Source organism: Lepisosteus platostomus, chromosome 11 (genome assembly GCF_059453375.1).
Source record: "Lepisosteus platostomus isolate fLepPlt1 chromosome 11, fLepPlt1.hap1, whole genome shotgun sequence".
Classification (NCBI taxonomy): Eukaryota; Metazoa; Chordata; class Actinopteri; order Semionotiformes; family Lepisosteidae; genus Lepisosteus; species Lepisosteus platostomus.
Window position 1 is genome coordinate 41,345,746 of NC_142621.1, and position 18,766 is coordinate 41,364,511.

Below are 18,766 nucleotides of genomic sequence, written 5' to 3' on the forward strand. Positions count from 1 at the left end.
CTGATTTGTAATCAATAATGATTTGTAATCAGTTTGTTTAAAAGGGGAAGTTTGCTTAACTGTGGTGGTCATTTAAAATGTGTAAAAAGGGCTTGCAGAATGCTGTGTAAAAAGGACTATGCAAACTGATTCTGAGCTGTCAGCAAAGAACCTCAGAATCAGAGGCTTTTTACCAGAAGAAGGCTGACTTTAGAATTCAGTTGGATTCTTAGTAAAGTCGTATTACATTGTTTTAGGAAAAAGAAGAGTTGGAGTATACTCAGCATTTGTTAACTTAATTTATATTCAGGGATTCTAAATACATATTTTTCAAAACCCAAGGCTTACAGGTCATTGACGTGGTAGATATGATAGCAGTGTTTCTTGCCAGGGGATTTACAATTCAGACTGTTAACTATGTCATTTTTTACATTTGTGCTTTAGACATCGCAGCAGTATCGTCAGTGTCATTGTAGCACTCTGTATCATCCTTGTATGTCCTTCACTCACTGTTTTACTGTGGATCATTTACACTGGCTTACTTTCAATTTCGCTGTGAAAGATTTTGTTTTCCTTCAGGGACCAAAAAGAAAGTTCAAAGTGTAATCTGTGCCCATCCGTCCAATAAAATTCATGAATTAAAAACTTTTGTTTTTTGTGTTTCTGTGCCATTTTCTCTGTCGTCTGTCTCCCATATGTCATGTGCTTTTTTTTTCTAAATTTGGCTGACTGTATTTTCTTTGGAAAGATGTGGCGCTGGGATCAAACCACAGCTGTTGAATGGGAAGTCTGGCTGTGTATGTATAGTAAACTCATTATCCTGCTTACACTGGGTGGCTTGCTTGTTTGCAAGTGAAGGTGTGCACAGTATTACGTGGCAGCTGGGGTAGATGAACAGGAAAGTTTCCTCTCAGCACTTTGCAAGATTCCTTTCCTACCTGACATGACACATTTGAATTGCTATAATATTGTTCTCAACTTCAAGGTGGTTTTGTGGACAAATACAACTTGTTAGCTCTGCATGCAGATCGCATTGGAACATTTCTGCAGTGAAATGCCTGCCGCACATCCTGTACTTATTTGCTCGTACATCCCGTTAGTCGTTACAGTGACTAGTGAGCAGGAAGGGCAGCTTCATGGCTCAATTTGCACAAACGCTCGTTCTCGCCCGTGGCGAAACAAGGGGTTTGTGACAACATGACGTCTTATAGTACTTTCACAAAAGTCGTGTTTTTGTGAAAAATTAGGAATTTGTAAAATTTTGCGATACAGTTAATTTATTTTGTTACCACGACTTAATATCCAGTATGAGAAATTGGGACTGCAAATCCCCCTTTAAATTCTTTGTCGAGGTGTGCAATGCTCAGGAAATATTGCATTTAACATGTCCTAGTCCCATTTGATTGCTGGACTGCCTCTCCCTACACTCCTCACACAGTCCTTTCCTCTTCCCCATACTGTCCTGCAGCTGTGTAAGTTTACTGCACCTGTGCCTCACCTGGCTGTGTACACAGGAATCTGCGAGCCTCTCTCTCCCAGCAGTCCCACACCCTGCGAGCTGCCGCCTCCCTCCCCCGGCCTCATCACCCTGCCCAACAGTGCTGCCTGCCCCTCCCCCATCAGCGTGGCCATCGACAGCACGCCCGCCTCGGAAAGGAAATTCGATAGCACCGGCGGCTCCGCGTCGGCCCAGTTCCCCTCCATTGCTGAGAACACGGAGCTGTCGGCCGGCTCCGATTCCAGCGCCATCAACGGACCATCCGAAGATGCCAGGCAGCCGGCCCAGAGATCTCGCGTGGCGCTCTCCTTCAGCCGCTTCCTGAAACGGGGCTGCGCCACCTCGCCCGTGTTCGCCACCCTCTCGCCCAAGTGTCCTTCCGTCGCCAGTGGCCGGATTCAGCCCCTCAACCACGAGCCGCTATCTCAGCCCCAGCCGAAGCCAAAAAGAATTGCCAAGTAAGTCAGCTCTCCCTTAGTGAGCAGCAGAAGAACTCTTAAATAAATGCATCTAACATAATGGATATAAATTAATTGTATGATAATTAAGGAATTTAGGTTATGTTCAAGAATATCACGAATCAATATAGAATTGGCTACATTTGTGTTTTTATGAATTGCAGAAAGAACTCTGTCCTTCTCACCTCTATCTCAAATCTACAAACTAACCTTATACTCCTATGCTGAGAGACATTAAAAACTAATGCTGTTGGCTCCAATACTGATTTGTCTCTCAATATATTTAAAGAAAACCCAGTTGGGTACAGAGTACTGGCTTCTACAACAACAGCGCCACTATTTAGCATTGATACAGCTGAAATGATTTTTCAAGGTGCAGTTTCTAACCCTTCAGCCTAAAGGTAATAATTTAAGGAATGACAGCAGCTGAACATTATGTGACAGTAGAATCATTTATTGGATTTAGCAGAGATTTTGGCTTGGCCGACTTGACTAAGCCATTTGGCCAACTTCCCAGCCACAGGACGGGGAGCCTAGGACCCCCATGCTTGGTGAAAAGGCAACCAAGGGGTGGAGGAGGGATACAAAAACGAGTGAGGAAGAGGAGAGGGTGGTGTAAGGTATATATGGGGACTGAGGCAGTTACGTCAGGATAAGTGGCAAGTTGCGGCAGCTGAGCTGAATTAGCTCGGCAGCCTTCATCCCTGGCAAACATTCGTTAGACCTCCACTGAAATGACAGCAATGGCAGCAGGAGGCCGTCAGTGGTGGCTGTACTGATTTACGATCCTCGCCGATCCCAGCTTCTTCCAGATCAAAGTGGACATCCCCCCGGAGTGCCGGATCTACCCCATCGACTCGGAGGACGAGGAGGAGGACTGTTCCAGCGTAGGAAGGGCCACCGTAAAGGAGGTCATCTGTCCCTGGGAGACTGTCACCGAAGAAGGCAAAGCAGGATGACAGGCAGGGTCAACGACAGAAGAGCAGGGCAGGTGTTGGCGGACGCCTCCGGACTCCTGCTGAACGCTTCTTCTCTGGGGCAGGACTGACTCTTCCAAAGGCACATTTTCTGGTAAATCCACATGTGTGAGCTCCATGGATTAGAGGTACACAGTATCCCAGAAGCCAAAACAACCTTCAACCTTAGCCTTCTGTTTGTAAAACGTACAATAGTGTAGGCAGTGTATGCGCACCACCAAACGGGTTGGTTGTGATACTGTATGTTAAAGCTACTGCAGCGAAACTCAACAGGATCATTATTTATTGACAGATCAACCCAAAGCAGATAATTTTGCTTGATAGTCTAGTTGCAGTCTAGTCTAGGTGCATGATAGTCTAGTTGTGGAACCAAGACTGCCCCTTTAATTCCCTTTCATTTTACCGTGAGACTAAGGACTAAGAAATACAGAAGTAAATTGGACCTAACACCAGTAGAGCTTTTTGTTATGTATAAATTAATTAATTCCAATATTCAGTTTTTTTTTGCACTCTTCTACTGCCACCCCAACCAATCCACTCCAGTGCTGCAAATGAGATGACCTGCCTGCGAATTCCACTTGCGGTAAAAATGATTGCAGCTGTCTTCTGGTACAGCTTCGATGAGAGATGACATCTGAAAGAGTTCTTTAGAATTTGTGCATTTCCTATTGGGTTTTGTAGAAAAAATCTGGTTGGAAAAAAACGTTTTGGCTTTACTGTTGATTGTTGAGAAGTTTGTCGTCAAGTAATTTATTTTAGATTTTCAACAAGTTTCCTGTGTAAACTCATAGCTGACAAATGTGACTTTTTACATAGAATAATGTTTATTCTTGCCAGTAGATACTGTTAAATCGGGCTTTTGTATATCATTTGTTTACAGTTTTTTATATAGAGGTCTGCACAGAATCATTGTATTATCTCACTTATTTTTAATAAATATCCATATATATTTGGAAGAAAATCATATTGCCTGAATGTAATGTCTTAACACGGATAAACTGATATTTACAAGTTAAAAATGTGAAGATTTTCCAATATGATACCATGGTGATATCTAGATTGTGCAAGTGCCTCAATAAAACTATAATTAAAACAGTGTTTGCACAATGGCTCTTTTTTCTCTTGCTTGTTAGTTTGTAATCAGGTTGCTCCAACCTGTGACATAACTGTACATAAAAAATACTTCAGTTCAGTATTATGATCTGCTTTTTAAGCAATGTGTTTTTGAGTACTGTTGCGGAAAAAGTGGGCTATGTTCCCTCTAATTTTTTTTCCTGCTGAGCGGATAACTTAATGACCTGGGTGGCATACAAACGCTGTAGTGCAGGAGGCACAGGGCTTCAGACAGTCCCGTGTGAGAGCTCAGTAATCCACTTGAAAAGACCCCAGGCAAGGCCCATGGGGCATAACGACATGTACTGCTGTTGCTGATCTTGTGAAAGTTTGCAATAGTTTACCAGCTAAACTAAAGGAAGTACCTACAATATGTAGTTTTAATAGATGTTTTCAAGTACTACCTATTGAGCTGACCGAAAATTTATCGCAAAATTGTCTTGAATGACTCCCATGAAGGCCTATTTGTTTTGCCACATTATCTGAATTTTTGATGGTTTGCTGTTCAGTAATGTCATAATTTATGCGGGAAACTTTTATGAACTTCTTGAAGATGACATTTACAACGTGCAAATGTTTATTTTCCGATATTTAGTTTGATGTTTGTTCAACAGTTGATTGCAATAAACCGCTTACTTATGTACTCTGCACGCTAAAGCAAAATTTGACCATGGACTTTTTTTATTCACAACATTGCGACCAAAATGCAAATCAGGCATTGCATATCTTTAACTTCGACAGTCAAGTTTAACAGTTCACTAATCATTATAAAATATAGCAAGTCAGTATGTCACTAAAAATTATAGAAGTCTTCACTTCTATCCTACCAACTGAAGTTTAAATCTAACTTGTGCTGTACACAACCATACTGTTCAGTTATCATTTCCGGCGTCTGTCTCTCAATGACAACCATCGCCTGTACATCGTGTCGAGATGAATATTCTGCCCATTGTTTTGGTACGATTAAATTCCCATGAGCACGTCTAAACGTAACTCTTCCAACAGGTTTCGAGTCTTTGTTTTTATAATGTTCATCAGACTGAATCCGCGTTCGCAATCTGCGCTTGTCACAAGAAAAGCGACGGTTCAAATATACAATTGTCTTTCTACGCAACGCCTCACAATGACGCTACACATTATAGTCCAGTAACAGTACACATATAGTATACAGTAAATGGCGTAAGCATAATATAGTGCATATATATATATAACAGTAAATAAGTAAGGCTAGAGCCAGAACCGTAGATACACATGAAGGTCAACATTCACAGTCGCATTTTTGTACTTTTCTTTAGCACTCCATTATTTCAGATGGTATCAAGTTCTGCATTATTTTCGTTGGACAACTGAACCACAAAAATGTAAAATGTTTCAATAAGTGATTTACAGTGAGAGAATGAGCCTTTGATCATGTATAAAGTGTGAAAATTTTCCAGGGCTAAAGTCTGCAGAGGTAAACATGACATAACCAAAGTTTAGTAATACAACTATATATATATTTATTTTTTATAAACTTTATACACGTTAAAAATCTTCTAAAAGCTTCACTTGGCCATGCTGGAGAGCCAGCCCAGTTTGAAGAGGGAGGGGCCTGTGGGCTCCTCCTCCTGAGACGCCAGCTGTCTGAACAAGTTTCCAGGTCGGAACGTTTCTCCTGGTAGGGCAGAGGACGCAGGGACAACCTTTAACAGAACACAACATTGGGGGAAGATATTTAGAGCTGCGATGCTGTACCATGAGGGGTGGAGAAAAACAGAATGAGCTTGGTGACAGAAGAGTTAGAGTTAACAGGTCCTCAGTCCATGTTTATCACACTTGTAGGCTCAGATTTTAAGACTGCTATTGTCCAGGCTTTGTGGTTTTACTACTTTGAAAACCTCAGATTACAAATCTCATTTTCATTAGTGCAAATGAAGACTGAAGGCAAAGTGCATAAACATTGAGTATCACATCCTGTGAAAATGCAGTGCAGGCACTGAGCTAGTTTTGCTTCTGGCTGGAACAGATAGGATCTCTGTGAGAATATAGTACAAACTTCTGGTACGTTTTTAACTTATGTTAACAGTGAAAAAATCTCTATGAAATAATATATGCATAAAAAAATCGAAAATATTCTTCATAATACGCAACCTAACTTTTGTATACACAAATTATTCCATTTGTGCATCTTTAAACACAGCTGTATATGCCAAATTGTTACAAGTTGTTTATCCCACCTACTGTCTAAATTAGGAAGTGCTATTTTCAACTGTGAAAGAGTACCAGTCTGTCCACTAGAGGGAGCTATAGATCCTTCTACCAAAAGCACCACAGCATGATTCACTCTTCCCTGTTCATTATTAGAAACACAGCCCAGCAGCTTTTCTACAATTACAATGTCACTACTTTTTTCAAATTTACATTAATTCAACAGCTGATTTTTACAGTCTAAATATATCATTGCCCTAAGCTCATGACTCTCCAATGTTTAGGCAAATACGCAACTAGCCACAAATATTTTCTCAATGCTGTCTCGCTTTCAAATGTGTTAAGAAAATTCCTCAAAACAGGAGAGAAAAGCTGTACATCAAGGCAGCTTCATGCAAAACATTTCAGGCAGAAAAACAACTCATGCAGAGAAGATTCTCTGTTTTGTATCATTTTGTATCAGGGGCTGCTGAAAGGTGTATAGACCTATTTAGTAATAGATAAGAAATGCAATTTTAAATCTACATTAAAAACCACTTCATGTTTTTAACCGAGACTTTATTTCAAGTAAAAGTTAAGAAGTCTATATACTGCAGCCAGCTGTGCCACAGGAATGTCTGTGAATGTGATCCTAAGGGATGAGACTGATCAGAGATTCTGCCACGGAGTGCACATTTCAGATCTTTCATTTTAACTACTGTTAATGGCCAGCCATCTGTGAAACAGTGCTGCAGCATTGACAATCAGGCTTTCTATCTGTGTTCCCAGACAGGACTTGATCTTTTTCCTCTTTGATCTGTTACATGGCTAATGACTTCGTATTTCACAGTGAATCACATTAACGTATTTCTCTTCATTCACTGTTAGTGTAATGTATTCACTGTGCAACAAATTCCTACACAATTAGAAACTCATTTCCTAACCTACTGGAAGCCACCAGCACCATTCCAATGGGTTCAGATGCCTATGAATTTAAACTTTTTCAAAAACAATCCAAATTTAACAGTCATCTCTATTACCACAATGATGTATCTCTCTTTTTCCTGATTTGAGGAAATACAGAGGTACACAGCCATGGGTTTAAGATTAAAACCAATTTAAAATAAAAAGGAAACCAAATGAATTAAAAGTTATCATGTGAAATAGGTTGCCCACCCCCGATCAAATCACTAAAGCAATTAAGAAATGTAATGGAAATGTTTTAAAAGTTGGATTCACGTTCAGCTGATGAAATCAACTAGAATGATCAAATTGCATTTCTCATTTGTAAGCTTCTGTTGTGTTTGGGTTGTCAATTCTCAATAATAACCTGAGAAGAAACAAACCACATATGACACACGGTTACAGAAAACTCCGACAAACCGGAGGCAAGGCAGGAGCACACTGCACACGTTCTGTAAATTACCACACACCAGTCTTTTACGGCTCCCCGACAGAGCTCTCAGAATAGCAGGAACTAGAGAAAAGCAGACAGCATTTAACTGTGATCCAAAGCTGCTAATCAAAAAACAGTCCATTGACTTTGACAAAGCAGAGGAGAAATGCAATTATTCTTCTCTGAGCACTATCACTTCAAGAGCCACACATTCTGGTCTGGAACAAAATCATTCATGTAAAATAACGTAGGTCAAGGACAAACCTACTGTGAACTGGCCATCTTAATAATATCCATGATGAATTTAATAGAAACAGCCAATGTGTGATATGTTCTAATCTTTACGCTAAGGCAGAGATGCTGTTTCTGAGTACAGAAGGTAGTGAACAGTGAGTGCCTTGTATTGACTAATCAGTTTAGACGAGGTTTCCCAACAGATGTGCATCGTATAACAAGAGCACCGTTACAGGTGCAGGATGTGTAAATGAACCCAGAGTCTATTTGGGGTGAACCGTTGGATGTTTTGTACCGCAGGGCCCCCCCATTGCCAGACTCCCCCAGTCCTAACCTGGGTCCTGGATATTTCAGAGCCCCGGGACGCAGGCTTGGAGGACTTCCGGGAAGTGGACATGCTCAAGGGCAGGAGTCCGAACCTGGGGAAATCAAACAGCCTTGGTCACGATGACCGCCACAGCATAACGGGCCATGATTTCTGAACCTAGGATTAGGCACAACTGAACTTGATATATTTTCTTCATGACACGCATAGATAATAAGTAAAAACAAGAGGGGAATCCATGGAAATGTTTCTAGATCTGTGCTGAACTCTCATTCGAATTTGAGATTTCTGATATACTGCTGCGGTTTAGCATATCCCTCCCGGTGAGCCTTGTAAATCAACTCAGTTGAATTCTATTTGTTCCTTTAAGTTCCTTTCAGAGCAGGCCTAAGACGATGGCCTGATGGGCGACATGCAGGGCTCTAGCTGTCTGTTCTAAAAGCTCCACTTCAGGTTAGTGGCCAAAGTGTCTCCAGGGCGAAGCTGCAGTATCGGAGCTCCACTCACCGGATCTGACTGCTGGCGAGGGGCAGGATGTTGTACGGCTCCTGTGTGCCAACACTGGGCCCCCTGGAGCTGAACTGCTTCTCTGTGCCTGTCAATAGCCCCAGCAGCACCTGCACAGGAGATAGCATAGCGCATGAAATTCCAGTTTTACAGACACACGACTAGTCCTGCGATCTAGCAGGCTGCACTACTGATAATATCCTCTCAAGAATGGATGGGATGCACATCACTGTAATTTAGTTCAAACAACACCAAATTTATTTTTGTTACTGTCTATGAATGACAACAATCGTCCCCTTGTAACAAACCTTTACTAGCATTTGTCCTGTACCACCTTCCATCAAGCTGATACTTTCCTGTCTACCTGCTAGATCTGCATATTAAACAGTACTATTAATATAGACAAAATATATTTCAGAGTTTCTTTCTAACCCTGGAAATTAGGCATCTCAATCACATAGTGGCAAAACAGCTAAAGTGGCCATCAGGGTGAGTTTTTGTCTGCAGTTAATTTAAAAAATGTTTCCTATGATATGGCACCAAAAAAAACACAAAATGAAATGTTCGGTTCATTATCGCTGTGCGGCAGTTTTTCTAACTGCAGAAAGACAGTATGTGCAGCCTGAGGCCCAGTGCAGTGTCCATGGGGCCGTGCTGAGGTACGTACAGAGGTCCTCTGGACGAGACGGGTCAGGTTAGTGTTGAGTGGGGGGGTGAAGACATCCAAGTCAAAAGGATCAATGTGGCCCTCCAGGCAATCACAGACCTGCTGGATCCTGGTGGAGAAAGAGAGAGAGAGGTAGGAGAGGAACACACAAAAAACCCCACAAATTGGCACAAGTAGACTGAGCACCCGAACAATTATCTCCTAGGCTTGGGGCAGAGGCCTCAGGTTTCAATGTAAAGCAAAACATTACTGGAAACCACACAAGATTTCATTTTAAACTGCGTAAGGAAGTGTTTGCTTGGGATGTCAATTAAGTAAAAGGCAATAATTGAAAATAAAAGTATTAAAGGAGCACTCAAGGTGCAGAAGCTCCAGCGAAGGTCTCCCCAGGAGGTGGTGGGTACCTGGGATCTTGGTGGGAACGAGAGGCCTTTCCCTCTTCTTGCCTGGCGCTGAGAGTCACTGACAGGTAGCGCAGGTCAAATAGCAGCTGCAAGGCCCGGTTCTGGGTCATGAGGAAGGCAGGGTCCTGAAAGGGGGAAAGTACAAGTGTCAGAGGTTCTGCAGGTGGCACAGAAAATGCAAATGGGTTTGTTTTTGTGTTGTACTGAGTAGCCATACTCTGTAGATCTGTTGCGTGCTCTGTTCATCGGCACAAGTACAGTCAGCCCTTTCCTGGACTACTGTCCAGCTCACCTTGTTGTGCTTTTCCAAAGCCAGCTTCTCGTACTCGGTGACGACACGATCCAGGCAGCCCTTCAGCAGCTCCTGTAGGGTGACCTTTGGCAGTGCGTGACCTCCAATCCTGTTGACCTCCAGGCACAGATGGAAGAGAAGAGTCTGCACATACCATGAGGGCTGCAAAGACACAGACATGCATTTTTAACTCATTCTTTCTCAAGCCTTTGAAGGGGAAAAAATGGAAATCAAAAACCTGAATCAAATCCTAAAAAGATAGCTTTAAACAGTAACATATGTACATTGTTTGCTGCAAAGTTCTTTTACAATTGGTTTTGAAAAGACTGGAATTCAGATCTTTTACAGATCCACAGAGGACGCACACTTGCATAAGACTAACCAGGACATCTTAACCCACATGACAAACCTGTGTCTGAGCAAGAGGGTGGAATAAAACTACATTCTGTGGGAAGCACCTATTAGGGTACTGCGCTCATAACTGGTAGTTTGTGGGTTTAAATCACAGGTGAGACGTTGTTGTACTACTGAGCAAGTTACTACTCTCTGATTGCTCCAGTAAAACACCCAGCTGTACTGTATAATTTGGTAAGTTACTTTAGATAAAAATGTCAGCTAAATAATTTTGTAGCAGTGGAGAAAGTTACTAATTTATGCTAGTTCTTTGTTGTCTGGACCTTTGTTGAATTACAGATGCAGAGATATTCAATATTCCCACAGACATATACAAGGAAAGATTAGGACTGAGCACTACAAGTTCCTGCCCGCAGTTCCTAGAGTTTTAGACTGAATCCCTGCCCCCAGCTCAGCTGTCACCGGCTGTTGATTCACCTGAACGGGAAGACGGATTTTGGAGGTCACTTTGCTCCCTGATTCAGTCTCTTCCTGAATTTCCAGCTCCTCCCAGTTGGTTGCTGTTTCCAGGATGGAGCCTGCGGAGCTTGAGTGAAGTCTGCCAGCAAAGTTTTGGACCAGAGCCTGAGAGAAGCACAAAGCAACAGGTCAAAAAGAAAAAGAAATGCAAATGAAGGCTGAACATGCACTTGCTGTATTGCTTTTCCTGGACTGCCGCCTCCTAATAATTTCCATTTTAAATGAAAGAAACATCTGCACAATCTTTTTAAAATAAATGCAAACCAAATGTTTTATAAATGTTTCATAATGAACTAGAGGTGAACTGAACTGCTTTCTAAAAACTGAGTTCCTCCTGCTTAAGCTTTTAAATGCGATAGTCAAAACCTATTCCCTTCATGGAATTCTTTCTTCCTTGTCAGGAGAGAAATGTAACTGAAAAATAATTTTACCTCCATGTGTTAGTCTTCCTAGGATTTGTTTTACAATAGTTTGTCTCATAAGAAAAGCTGAAAGTTTTTTTTCTTCATTTTTTAACCCTATTTCTTTCTAGTAGCTGACTGATTGGAGCATCTCATTCAGGCGTTTCTTTAAACAGGATAGATAGCAGGTTCAATAGCATGACAGGGTACCTTGTTCCAGACCCATACAACCTCTTAAGTAAAAATATTATGACATTTATCCTGAAATCCTTAAAAAAAACGGCCTAGCTAAATAGTCAACTTAAACTAAACAACTATAAACAAACACTGCACCGCCCACAATTGCTTTCTTTTGATTGGACAAACCTTGGTGAGGGCGGAGCTCCAGATCCAGTAAGCCTCCATGCTGCATAATAGAAGCTCCTCCCTCAGATCCGCCCACCTGGCCTGTGCAGGGCTAATCTCTGGCGCTTTGGCGCCTTTGCCCAGCTTCCTGCCCTGACGGGAAGTGTCTCTCACCATGTGATCTGGGCCACCCTGCTTCCCCAGAATGCACTGCTTCAGGCTGGGGCAGAGCTCGCTCATGGACTGACAGAGTCTTGCCATGAAGAGCACTGAACTGAGGCAGCTGTTTCCTGCACGGCCAGAGCTGAGTAACTTGTCCTGCACAGCCTTCAGCTCGGAGCGCACGGAAGACAAGATATTGCGCACGCAGGCCAGGCAGTGCTCTCGCACGGTTTCTTCCACAGTGCTGGCATCAGTGAAGCGGTCAAAGGAGGAGGACGCGACAGGAAGAGGTTCGGCAGACTCCTTGGTGGTCTGCTCAGAGGGCAAGTAGGAGAGAAGGTCCTCCAGCCTGATTTTGAGCTTTGAGTCCAGGGAGGAGCAGAAGTTCTGGACACAGGGGGTCAAGGCCTGGGTCTTCATAGACAGGCCACTCTTCAGCAGGGGGCTGCGGCCTGACACGCTCACCCAGGCCGCGTCACTCAGCAGGTCGTTGGGCGATTCGGACCATAGAAAGGAGGCTACGTCACCCTCAAACTGCGTCGCCCTGCTGGGGCCCCCAGGACCTGACTGCCCTTCCAGTTCCCGCAGGGATGAGGTCAACAGGATTCTGGAGCTGCTCGAGATCTCCTCCATTCCTTCTTGAGTAAGAGCCTGGGAGCAGAGAAATAGGTCCGCCATTTTCATTCATACATCCATTAAAAGTAAAATCATCCATTGAAGTTTTGACAATTCTAAGATGAGGAAAACCAGTTTCATTTTCTGGGTCCTGTTAAGCTGAAATGCCTGTCTGGTGCAGCACGTCCAATTGTCTCACAAAGAAGGGGGACAGATCTATGGTCTGTGTTTGGAAGAATACAACTTGCAGCACACTGATTAAAATATCAGGATTTTACTTTATTTGCAGCTCATGTTACATGGCCTGCTGTAAGACAACGCACTTAAAAAGAGAATGAAACCAACCTGCAGGCGCTGGAGGAAGAGCTGCTGGAGGAAATCCTCCCAGAAGGACAGGTGGCGCTCCAAGAGCCGCTGACAAATGACGCTCCAGTGCTGGCTGATGGCGTCACTGGTCAGCAGCTCCCACACAGCATCCCGGATTGCTGCCAGGCCCTTCAGGCTCTTCACGTAGACCAGCAGGCCGCTGATTCCACTGCAGATATCCTCTTTACACCTGCGGCCAGCGTGTTACACGAGAGGGTGACCATCTCATTAACTGTACGCCCCCCCCTCTAAAGACTTCCTTCCCTAAAACTGAACTATTGCTTGCTGGGTAACCTCTTGGATTTACAGTAAAAAAAGGTAAACTGCTCAAGCCTGATGTTCACTGGAGAAAATGAAACAATTCCACCCATAGGTTCTTATGACCACAAAGGAAATCGCATGGATCTAGCCAGTTCTTCCTTGTTCCCTGTTTAATGTTATTAAGTTGCCAAAAACCTCCCCCGTGCCCAAGTTCTCTTCCTTACGTGTCCATCCACTGCCGCAGCGTGTCTCTGAGATGCTCAGGCTGGATGGGCTGAGCCAGGGTCCGCAGGGTCGGCTGGAAGTCGGTCACAGAGGACGGAAGGTACTTGAACCAGCTGCCTGAGCTCATCTCTCCCTGCAGGACCTTCTTCTCTTTCCCTTGCAAAGAAGATTAGCCCCAAATGCCTCAGAGGTTTACTCAGAATCTCCTTTCTTTACGTTTGCACAGATGTATGAAGAGACAAGACACAGACCAACTGCATTCTAAATCTCCATGGCTGAAGGTTAAAACAAATGAAATTTTGTAATGAACTGCAACGACCTTACCCACTGCAAATTAGTTTATGCGTTTGCATTTATTTTCTACTGCATTCATAGTCTTTGCGGCACATTACTAGTCAGGCAGCAGCCAAATCACCCTGCAGCTTGACTCTGGCAGCCCACTAATGCTAAGCAGGTGTGAGCCTGGTCAGTACAGTACTTGGATGGGAGACCTCCTGGGAAAAGGTTCCGACTGGATGTGGTGTTAATGGGGCCAGTAGGGAGCGCTCACCCCGTGGTCTGTGTGGGTCCTAATACCCCAGTATAGTGACGGGGACACTCTACTGTAAAATGGTGCCGTCTTTCAGATGAGAAGTAAAACTGAGGTCCCCATTCTCTGTGGTTATTAAAAATCCCAGGGTGTTTCTCGAAAAGAGTAGGCGTGCTAACCTGGCGTCCTGGCCTCTACCAATCACGGCCTCCTAATAATCCCCGTCTATGAATTGGCTTCATCACTCTGTTCTCCTCCCCAACAATAGCTGATGTGTGGTGAGCATACTGGCACACTATAGCTGAGTAGTGTCCAGAAAAGTGCTATATAAGTGTAAGGAAATATGATGAATTACTATTACTAGTCTCCCAGTGCAGGGGGGTGTGGGGGATGCATACCAGTGGGTGCAGTTCCGGTCACAGTCTCCAGTGTGGCGAACAGCAGGCCGCAGCTCAGGGGCGGCTCCATTGGCTTGCCCTCAGGAGGAGTACAAAACACGGCGTAGGCCTGGTACAGTGTAGTGGCCATCAGCTCCACCAGAGAACATACCTGAGCCTTGATACCAGCACCTGGAGGTCAACATTGTTTGTTTAATCAATCAACGCAAGATACAGGACAATGACAATTGCCTCTTGATGCATACTGAAAACGCAGGTTGAGGCAAAGGGTGCCCATTCAAGGCAAAGGGATAATGCAATCTAAACAGCAGGGGGGGAAAACCCACTTTGTAATTGTTACTTGAACTTGGAAGGCCTTGTACTATATATGCAAGGACACTAACATCCTCAGCACTCAGAAAATTCACACTCTTCTAAATCCTGAGATGTGCACCACTTCTTTTATTTCTGACAGGGATTCAGAGACGTAAGATCTCAACAATGTTAACTACAATCACAGCTACCATGAGGGCAGAAACACAGTGGGTTGCTTGAAAGGCAGAGTGGAAAGACAACGGGCTCTCGGGCTCAGGTACGCACCATGCTGGGGCTGGTTGAGCAGTTGCTGGATCGAGGCCTTCCTGGCCAACAGGAAGTCAGCAAGGGCTTGCCGCGGTGAGCTGTCCTCTAGGAGCATGGTGGACACCAGGGCTTCTGCAATGGCCTGGTCTGAAACCACTTGGCCCTTCAGGAGAGATTTACTCTCCAGCAAGATGGTGGACCTGAAAATACACAGACCAGTCGCAAAAAATTGGACATAAAAAAATGACAGTCAGCTTCGGAGCCCTGATTTCCACCCGTTACGCACAAAGGCCAAAAAATCGTTATGATCGTTATCCTTAATTTCTACTTCAAATTAATTTCTTTACATAAGCTATTCCATAAAGTAAAACGCCTGAATCAAACACTCAAAGATTCCACTAGGTGGCTAAATGCCTAGAGAAGTTTTGGCACATTATGTTCACTGTGTGCTGAAGCCAAAGTTATTTTTAATACCTACCATACTACCAGTATTTTCAGCAAAGAACAATATTTACTTTATCAAACTGTAACAGAAAACAAACAAGGGGCAAATAATAATACTACACTTGATTTAAAAAAATAACTTCTCAAAGCGCTTTACAGCAAGAAAAAAGGTTGACGAAGAAAAGAGGTGATAAAATGAACACATTAAAAACAAAGAGCATATAACACTGCAAGGTGGAACTGCCACCTTTTTTTCAGTCGTACATTGTTGAGAAGACCACACCCTGTAGGGATCGGAGCGGAGAAACGAGCAGGCCACACTGGTGCCCGATGGTGTCTCTAGCTGGCAGAGGGGGCAGTGCTTACCTGAAGTGTCCAGCAGCAGCCACCTGGCGCACCAGGATGGGAAAGCGGGCCAGCACTGGGCTGTAGTTCGGCCCTCCACCCCCCAGCTGCAGCAGGCTGTGCAGGTGGCAGCAGAGCAGGTAGAGCCGGGTGGCGTGGAGGTACTGGGAAGACTCCATCGCACTCCAGATCCGCTCCGGGATTTCCAGCAGCAGCTTGATCTGGGCAGCCATGCTGTAAAACTTCTCCTGAGACTGGCGCTGGCTCTGCAGCACAGGAGACAGGGGTACAGGCACCCACCTATCAAATACTGTAACGTTGCCGTGTTATACCAGAACAGAGATAACAGATCACGAGTGTTCCTCTCCTGTATAAGACCTTTTATGGATCATTCCAAAAGGTGAAAAAACTATATTTCTCTTAATGGCTTTCCTTATGGCAAAAATGTTTCATATAGCTTTGCTTTTGATATAGTACTAACTGTACTTATAGCTTTTTAAAAATATAATAGAGATTTTTTCTGCTAACACAAAAAGATCTCCATACCCCTTTTTTGGAGGCACTTCTTTACACAGAGGGTTGTAGGAGTATGGGGAGACGTATCCAGCCATGCTGTTGAAGCTGATACCATGCCTTCTTAAAAGAATCCCCTTAAATGAAAAGCTAGATGAGGTCCTCGGATCAATAAGCCACAGATGACTAAATAGACTACACGGACCAAACAGCATCCTTATTGTTTGCAACTGATTTCATGTTCCTAATTGAATCAATGTTCACATTCCTTCGATAGGAACTTTATTTTTCTTTAGATGAAAAGACAGCAGGCTATTTCAGGCCACCTTCATATGACTTCACCAAGACATGGCATTTCCAAGGGATTTATCTTCTTGAATTACATCTACACATAATTATGGAATAGAATCCAATTTCTGACTTTAGTGGCTTTAGCTGTGATTAAGGTAACTAAATAAATGACTAATGAAGATTGTGAGTAAGTGTGCCAGGCTAGCTTCCCTGTGACACTGGAAGGCAAAATATTACCCAAATGCATCATTAGAAATATTGAACATATGAACGCCAGACTTAATCTGATCCAGCAGCGACGCTTAGCGAAATATTTGCAAATTACATGTATTCCAAACACAAATGTACTTCTGCCCAACGTTATAGTCAGTTAAATAATTAGTGCGTGTCAAAAGATCAGTGTTGATACAGGTTGTATTTTTTGCTGCAACTGGAATGTTAGATTGTCAATGATAAATTTGAGCCTCATAACTACGATCTCCTGCCAACAACAGAGATCTCACATGTTTTAAAACAGCATCATTTGCGACTACGGTTTGACAACATCTGTTGCCAAATTAATCTGGTGTCGTTATCAGTGCTGTTAAACGACAGACGGTCTTCTGTTGTAACGTGTGTGTGCCATACCGTGGATTTATCGGTCACAACAAAAGGCAGGTGGCATGTGCACTAGCTGTCCATACAGTAATAGATATTCATCGGACAACAGCAGAGCTGCATAGTCGCCTTTCGGAAAGCAGTCGAAAACTGCAAACCCATAAAAAGCAACCGTTTTGTAAGGCAACACTGTAAACGATAGGACATTTCGATCAGTGGCATTTTTAAAATACCCGACGACGGCCACGTCACTTACTTCCAACCTGCTGACAGGCAGAGGCGGATTTTTTCCTTGTTTGAGTTGGTGACAGTAGCGATACATGTCTTGAATCGACTGCACGACGCTCTCCGAGCACTGCCGCATCTCGCCTATCGTATCCGCGGCCTCGATCAAGTCCCGGTAGCGCTCTCCGACCATCTGCCGCAACTCCTCTTTTTTCTGCTCGATCTCGCCCCGCACCCTGCGCTCTATACCTCGAATCTCATCGGCACTGTAACGCTCAAACAGGGCAGTCGGGTCTCCGATTTCCGAGATCCGGAGCGAATGAGCTGGCACAGCCGCCATAGCTGGAATAACAACCCGACAACCCGGAAGGTCCAACCTCAGAACAGGATTTTGGATGCATAAAGCAGGCAGTCAGACCTTCATCACGTGACAGGGGTAAAGACTTTGTATTTCATTCATAATCCACTAGTTGGAGCCCAAATGTAAGGATTCAGATTCGCGGTAGTTATAATTAATTATAATAATTGCTTACACTTATATAGCGCTTTTCTGGACACTCCACTCAAAGCGCTTTACAGGTAATGGGGACTCCCCTCCACCACCACCGATGTGCAGCATCCACCTGGATGCATTATGGATGGTTATGGATGCATTAAACAATGTTAAATGTATGATCATTTGCAAGACCACTAAGCGATGCAAAATTTAAGTCTTAAAACGCTGCATCAGACTGTATAGATTTTGGGTGTTTTTTTTCTGATTATTTTGAATGATTCCAAAACATCTGTTAACTTGACATTGCGAAACAGTTTATAGGAAGTCTAAGACATTATCTTGATTCATTAAAAATCAAGATCAAGGAAAACAGTTTCTTTTCGCACGAAGCCCTCCCACGTGAAAGTATGAAATTTGTTCGAGGAAGCGAGAAATTTCAGTCTTCCTAGTCACTGAGGATCAAATTAAATTAAAATAATTTATGAACCGTGACCAAAAATCATATTAATTTGAGATAATGAAACACTTACTGAAGGAATTTTCTAGTTATAATGACATTTCGTCTAGGCCTGTAATTATGCGGGTCCTATCCCTTGAGATAATCATTCTGAATTAACTCCACTTCGCCATGAAATGATCTGCCCTTTTCAAATGATGACACATTCATTAGAAGCAGACTTATCTAATCGATGCATGCAGTTAGTAGACCTTGTAATTGTCACGCATTCAATGGTTTCTAAAATTACTGGGGAAACTACCTGCTTTGATGTGTCCTTGGATCTGTGCATCAGTATTTCCTTCCCAAAACTGTTGAGTGTGTTAATGATAATTATAAGAATAACCATACAAATCCCTTGCATCTGTACAGCAGTTTCTTTTTATCCAGATGGATCCCAAAGTGCTTTATATAGAAGAGGGGACCTACTTTCTCAATCATCTGTACAGCACACCCATGGCAACCACTCTGTTGTAACAGTTTACAACAGTTTTTAGTTCTTCATGAGACAGTAACATTTTTGACAGTGCTGCAAGTTTCTTAATATGTCAGAACACAAAATATCAGGCCAAGAAATAACAAATTACATTAAAAGGGAACTGAAGGC

At 43.3% G+C, this 18,766-nt stretch overlaps 2 protein-coding genes across 3 annotated transcripts in view; one reads left to right on the top strand and one right to left on the bottom strand.

Annotated features, from left to right (window-relative positions):
* The window catches only part of LOC148652686 (regulator of G protein signaling 9-like), a 34,248-nt gene extending 30,240 nt beyond the window's left edge, over positions 1-4,008 (top strand). The window contains exons 18-19 of the mRNA XM_088599736.1: positions 1,448-1,935; positions 2,738-4,008. Of these exons, the coding sequence (XP_088455862.1) occupies positions 1,448-1,935; positions 2,738-2,894 (645 nt within the window). The 3' untranslated portion in view covers positions 2,895-4,008. The remainder of the gene's footprint in view (positions 1-1,447; positions 1,936-2,737) is intronic.
* Positions 4,009-5,499: 1,491 nt separating this feature from the next.
* On the bottom strand, positions 5,500-17,550 carry cog1 (component of oligomeric golgi complex 1). Of its 2 annotated transcripts, XM_088599735.1 has the most exons (15): positions 17,199-17,550; positions 15,563-15,807; positions 14,771-14,952; positions 14,192-14,362; positions 13,264-13,420; positions 12,758-12,968; positions 11,657-12,448; positions 10,848-10,994; positions 10,017-10,178; positions 9,725-9,849; positions 9,321-9,429; positions 8,654-8,763; positions 8,156-8,240; positions 7,625-7,668; positions 5,500-5,707 (listed from the first exon to the last, which is right to left on the bottom strand). In XM_088599735.1, exons 1-14 carry the CDS (start codon positions 17,505-17,507, stop codon positions 7,654-7,656), a joined length of 2,820 nt encoding a protein of 939 aa, XP_088455861.1. In that variant the 5' UTR covers positions 17,508-17,550; the 3' UTR covers positions 5,500-5,707; positions 7,625-7,653. The 2 variants fall into 2 exon arrangements, with proteins under 2 accessions (XP_088455861.1, XP_088455860.1); XM_088599734.1 differs by lacking the exon at positions 7,625-7,668.
* Positions 17,551-18,766: the final 1,216 nt, after the last annotated feature.

Coding starts and splice junctions, on each gene's coding strand:
- cog1 (XM_088599734.1), bottom strand. CDS start 17,507: ATGGCGGCTGTGCCAGCTCATTCGCTCCGGATCTCGGAAATCGGAGAC. Junction 15,808..17,198: donor TGCCTGTCAGCAGGTTGGAA/GTAAGTGACGTG, acceptor CCTGTGCTGCAG/AGCCAGCGCCAGTCTCAGGA. Junction 10,179..10,847: donor AAATCCGTCTTCCCGTTCAG/GTGAATCAACAG, acceptor GTGTCTTTGCAG/CCCTCATGGTATGTGCAGAC.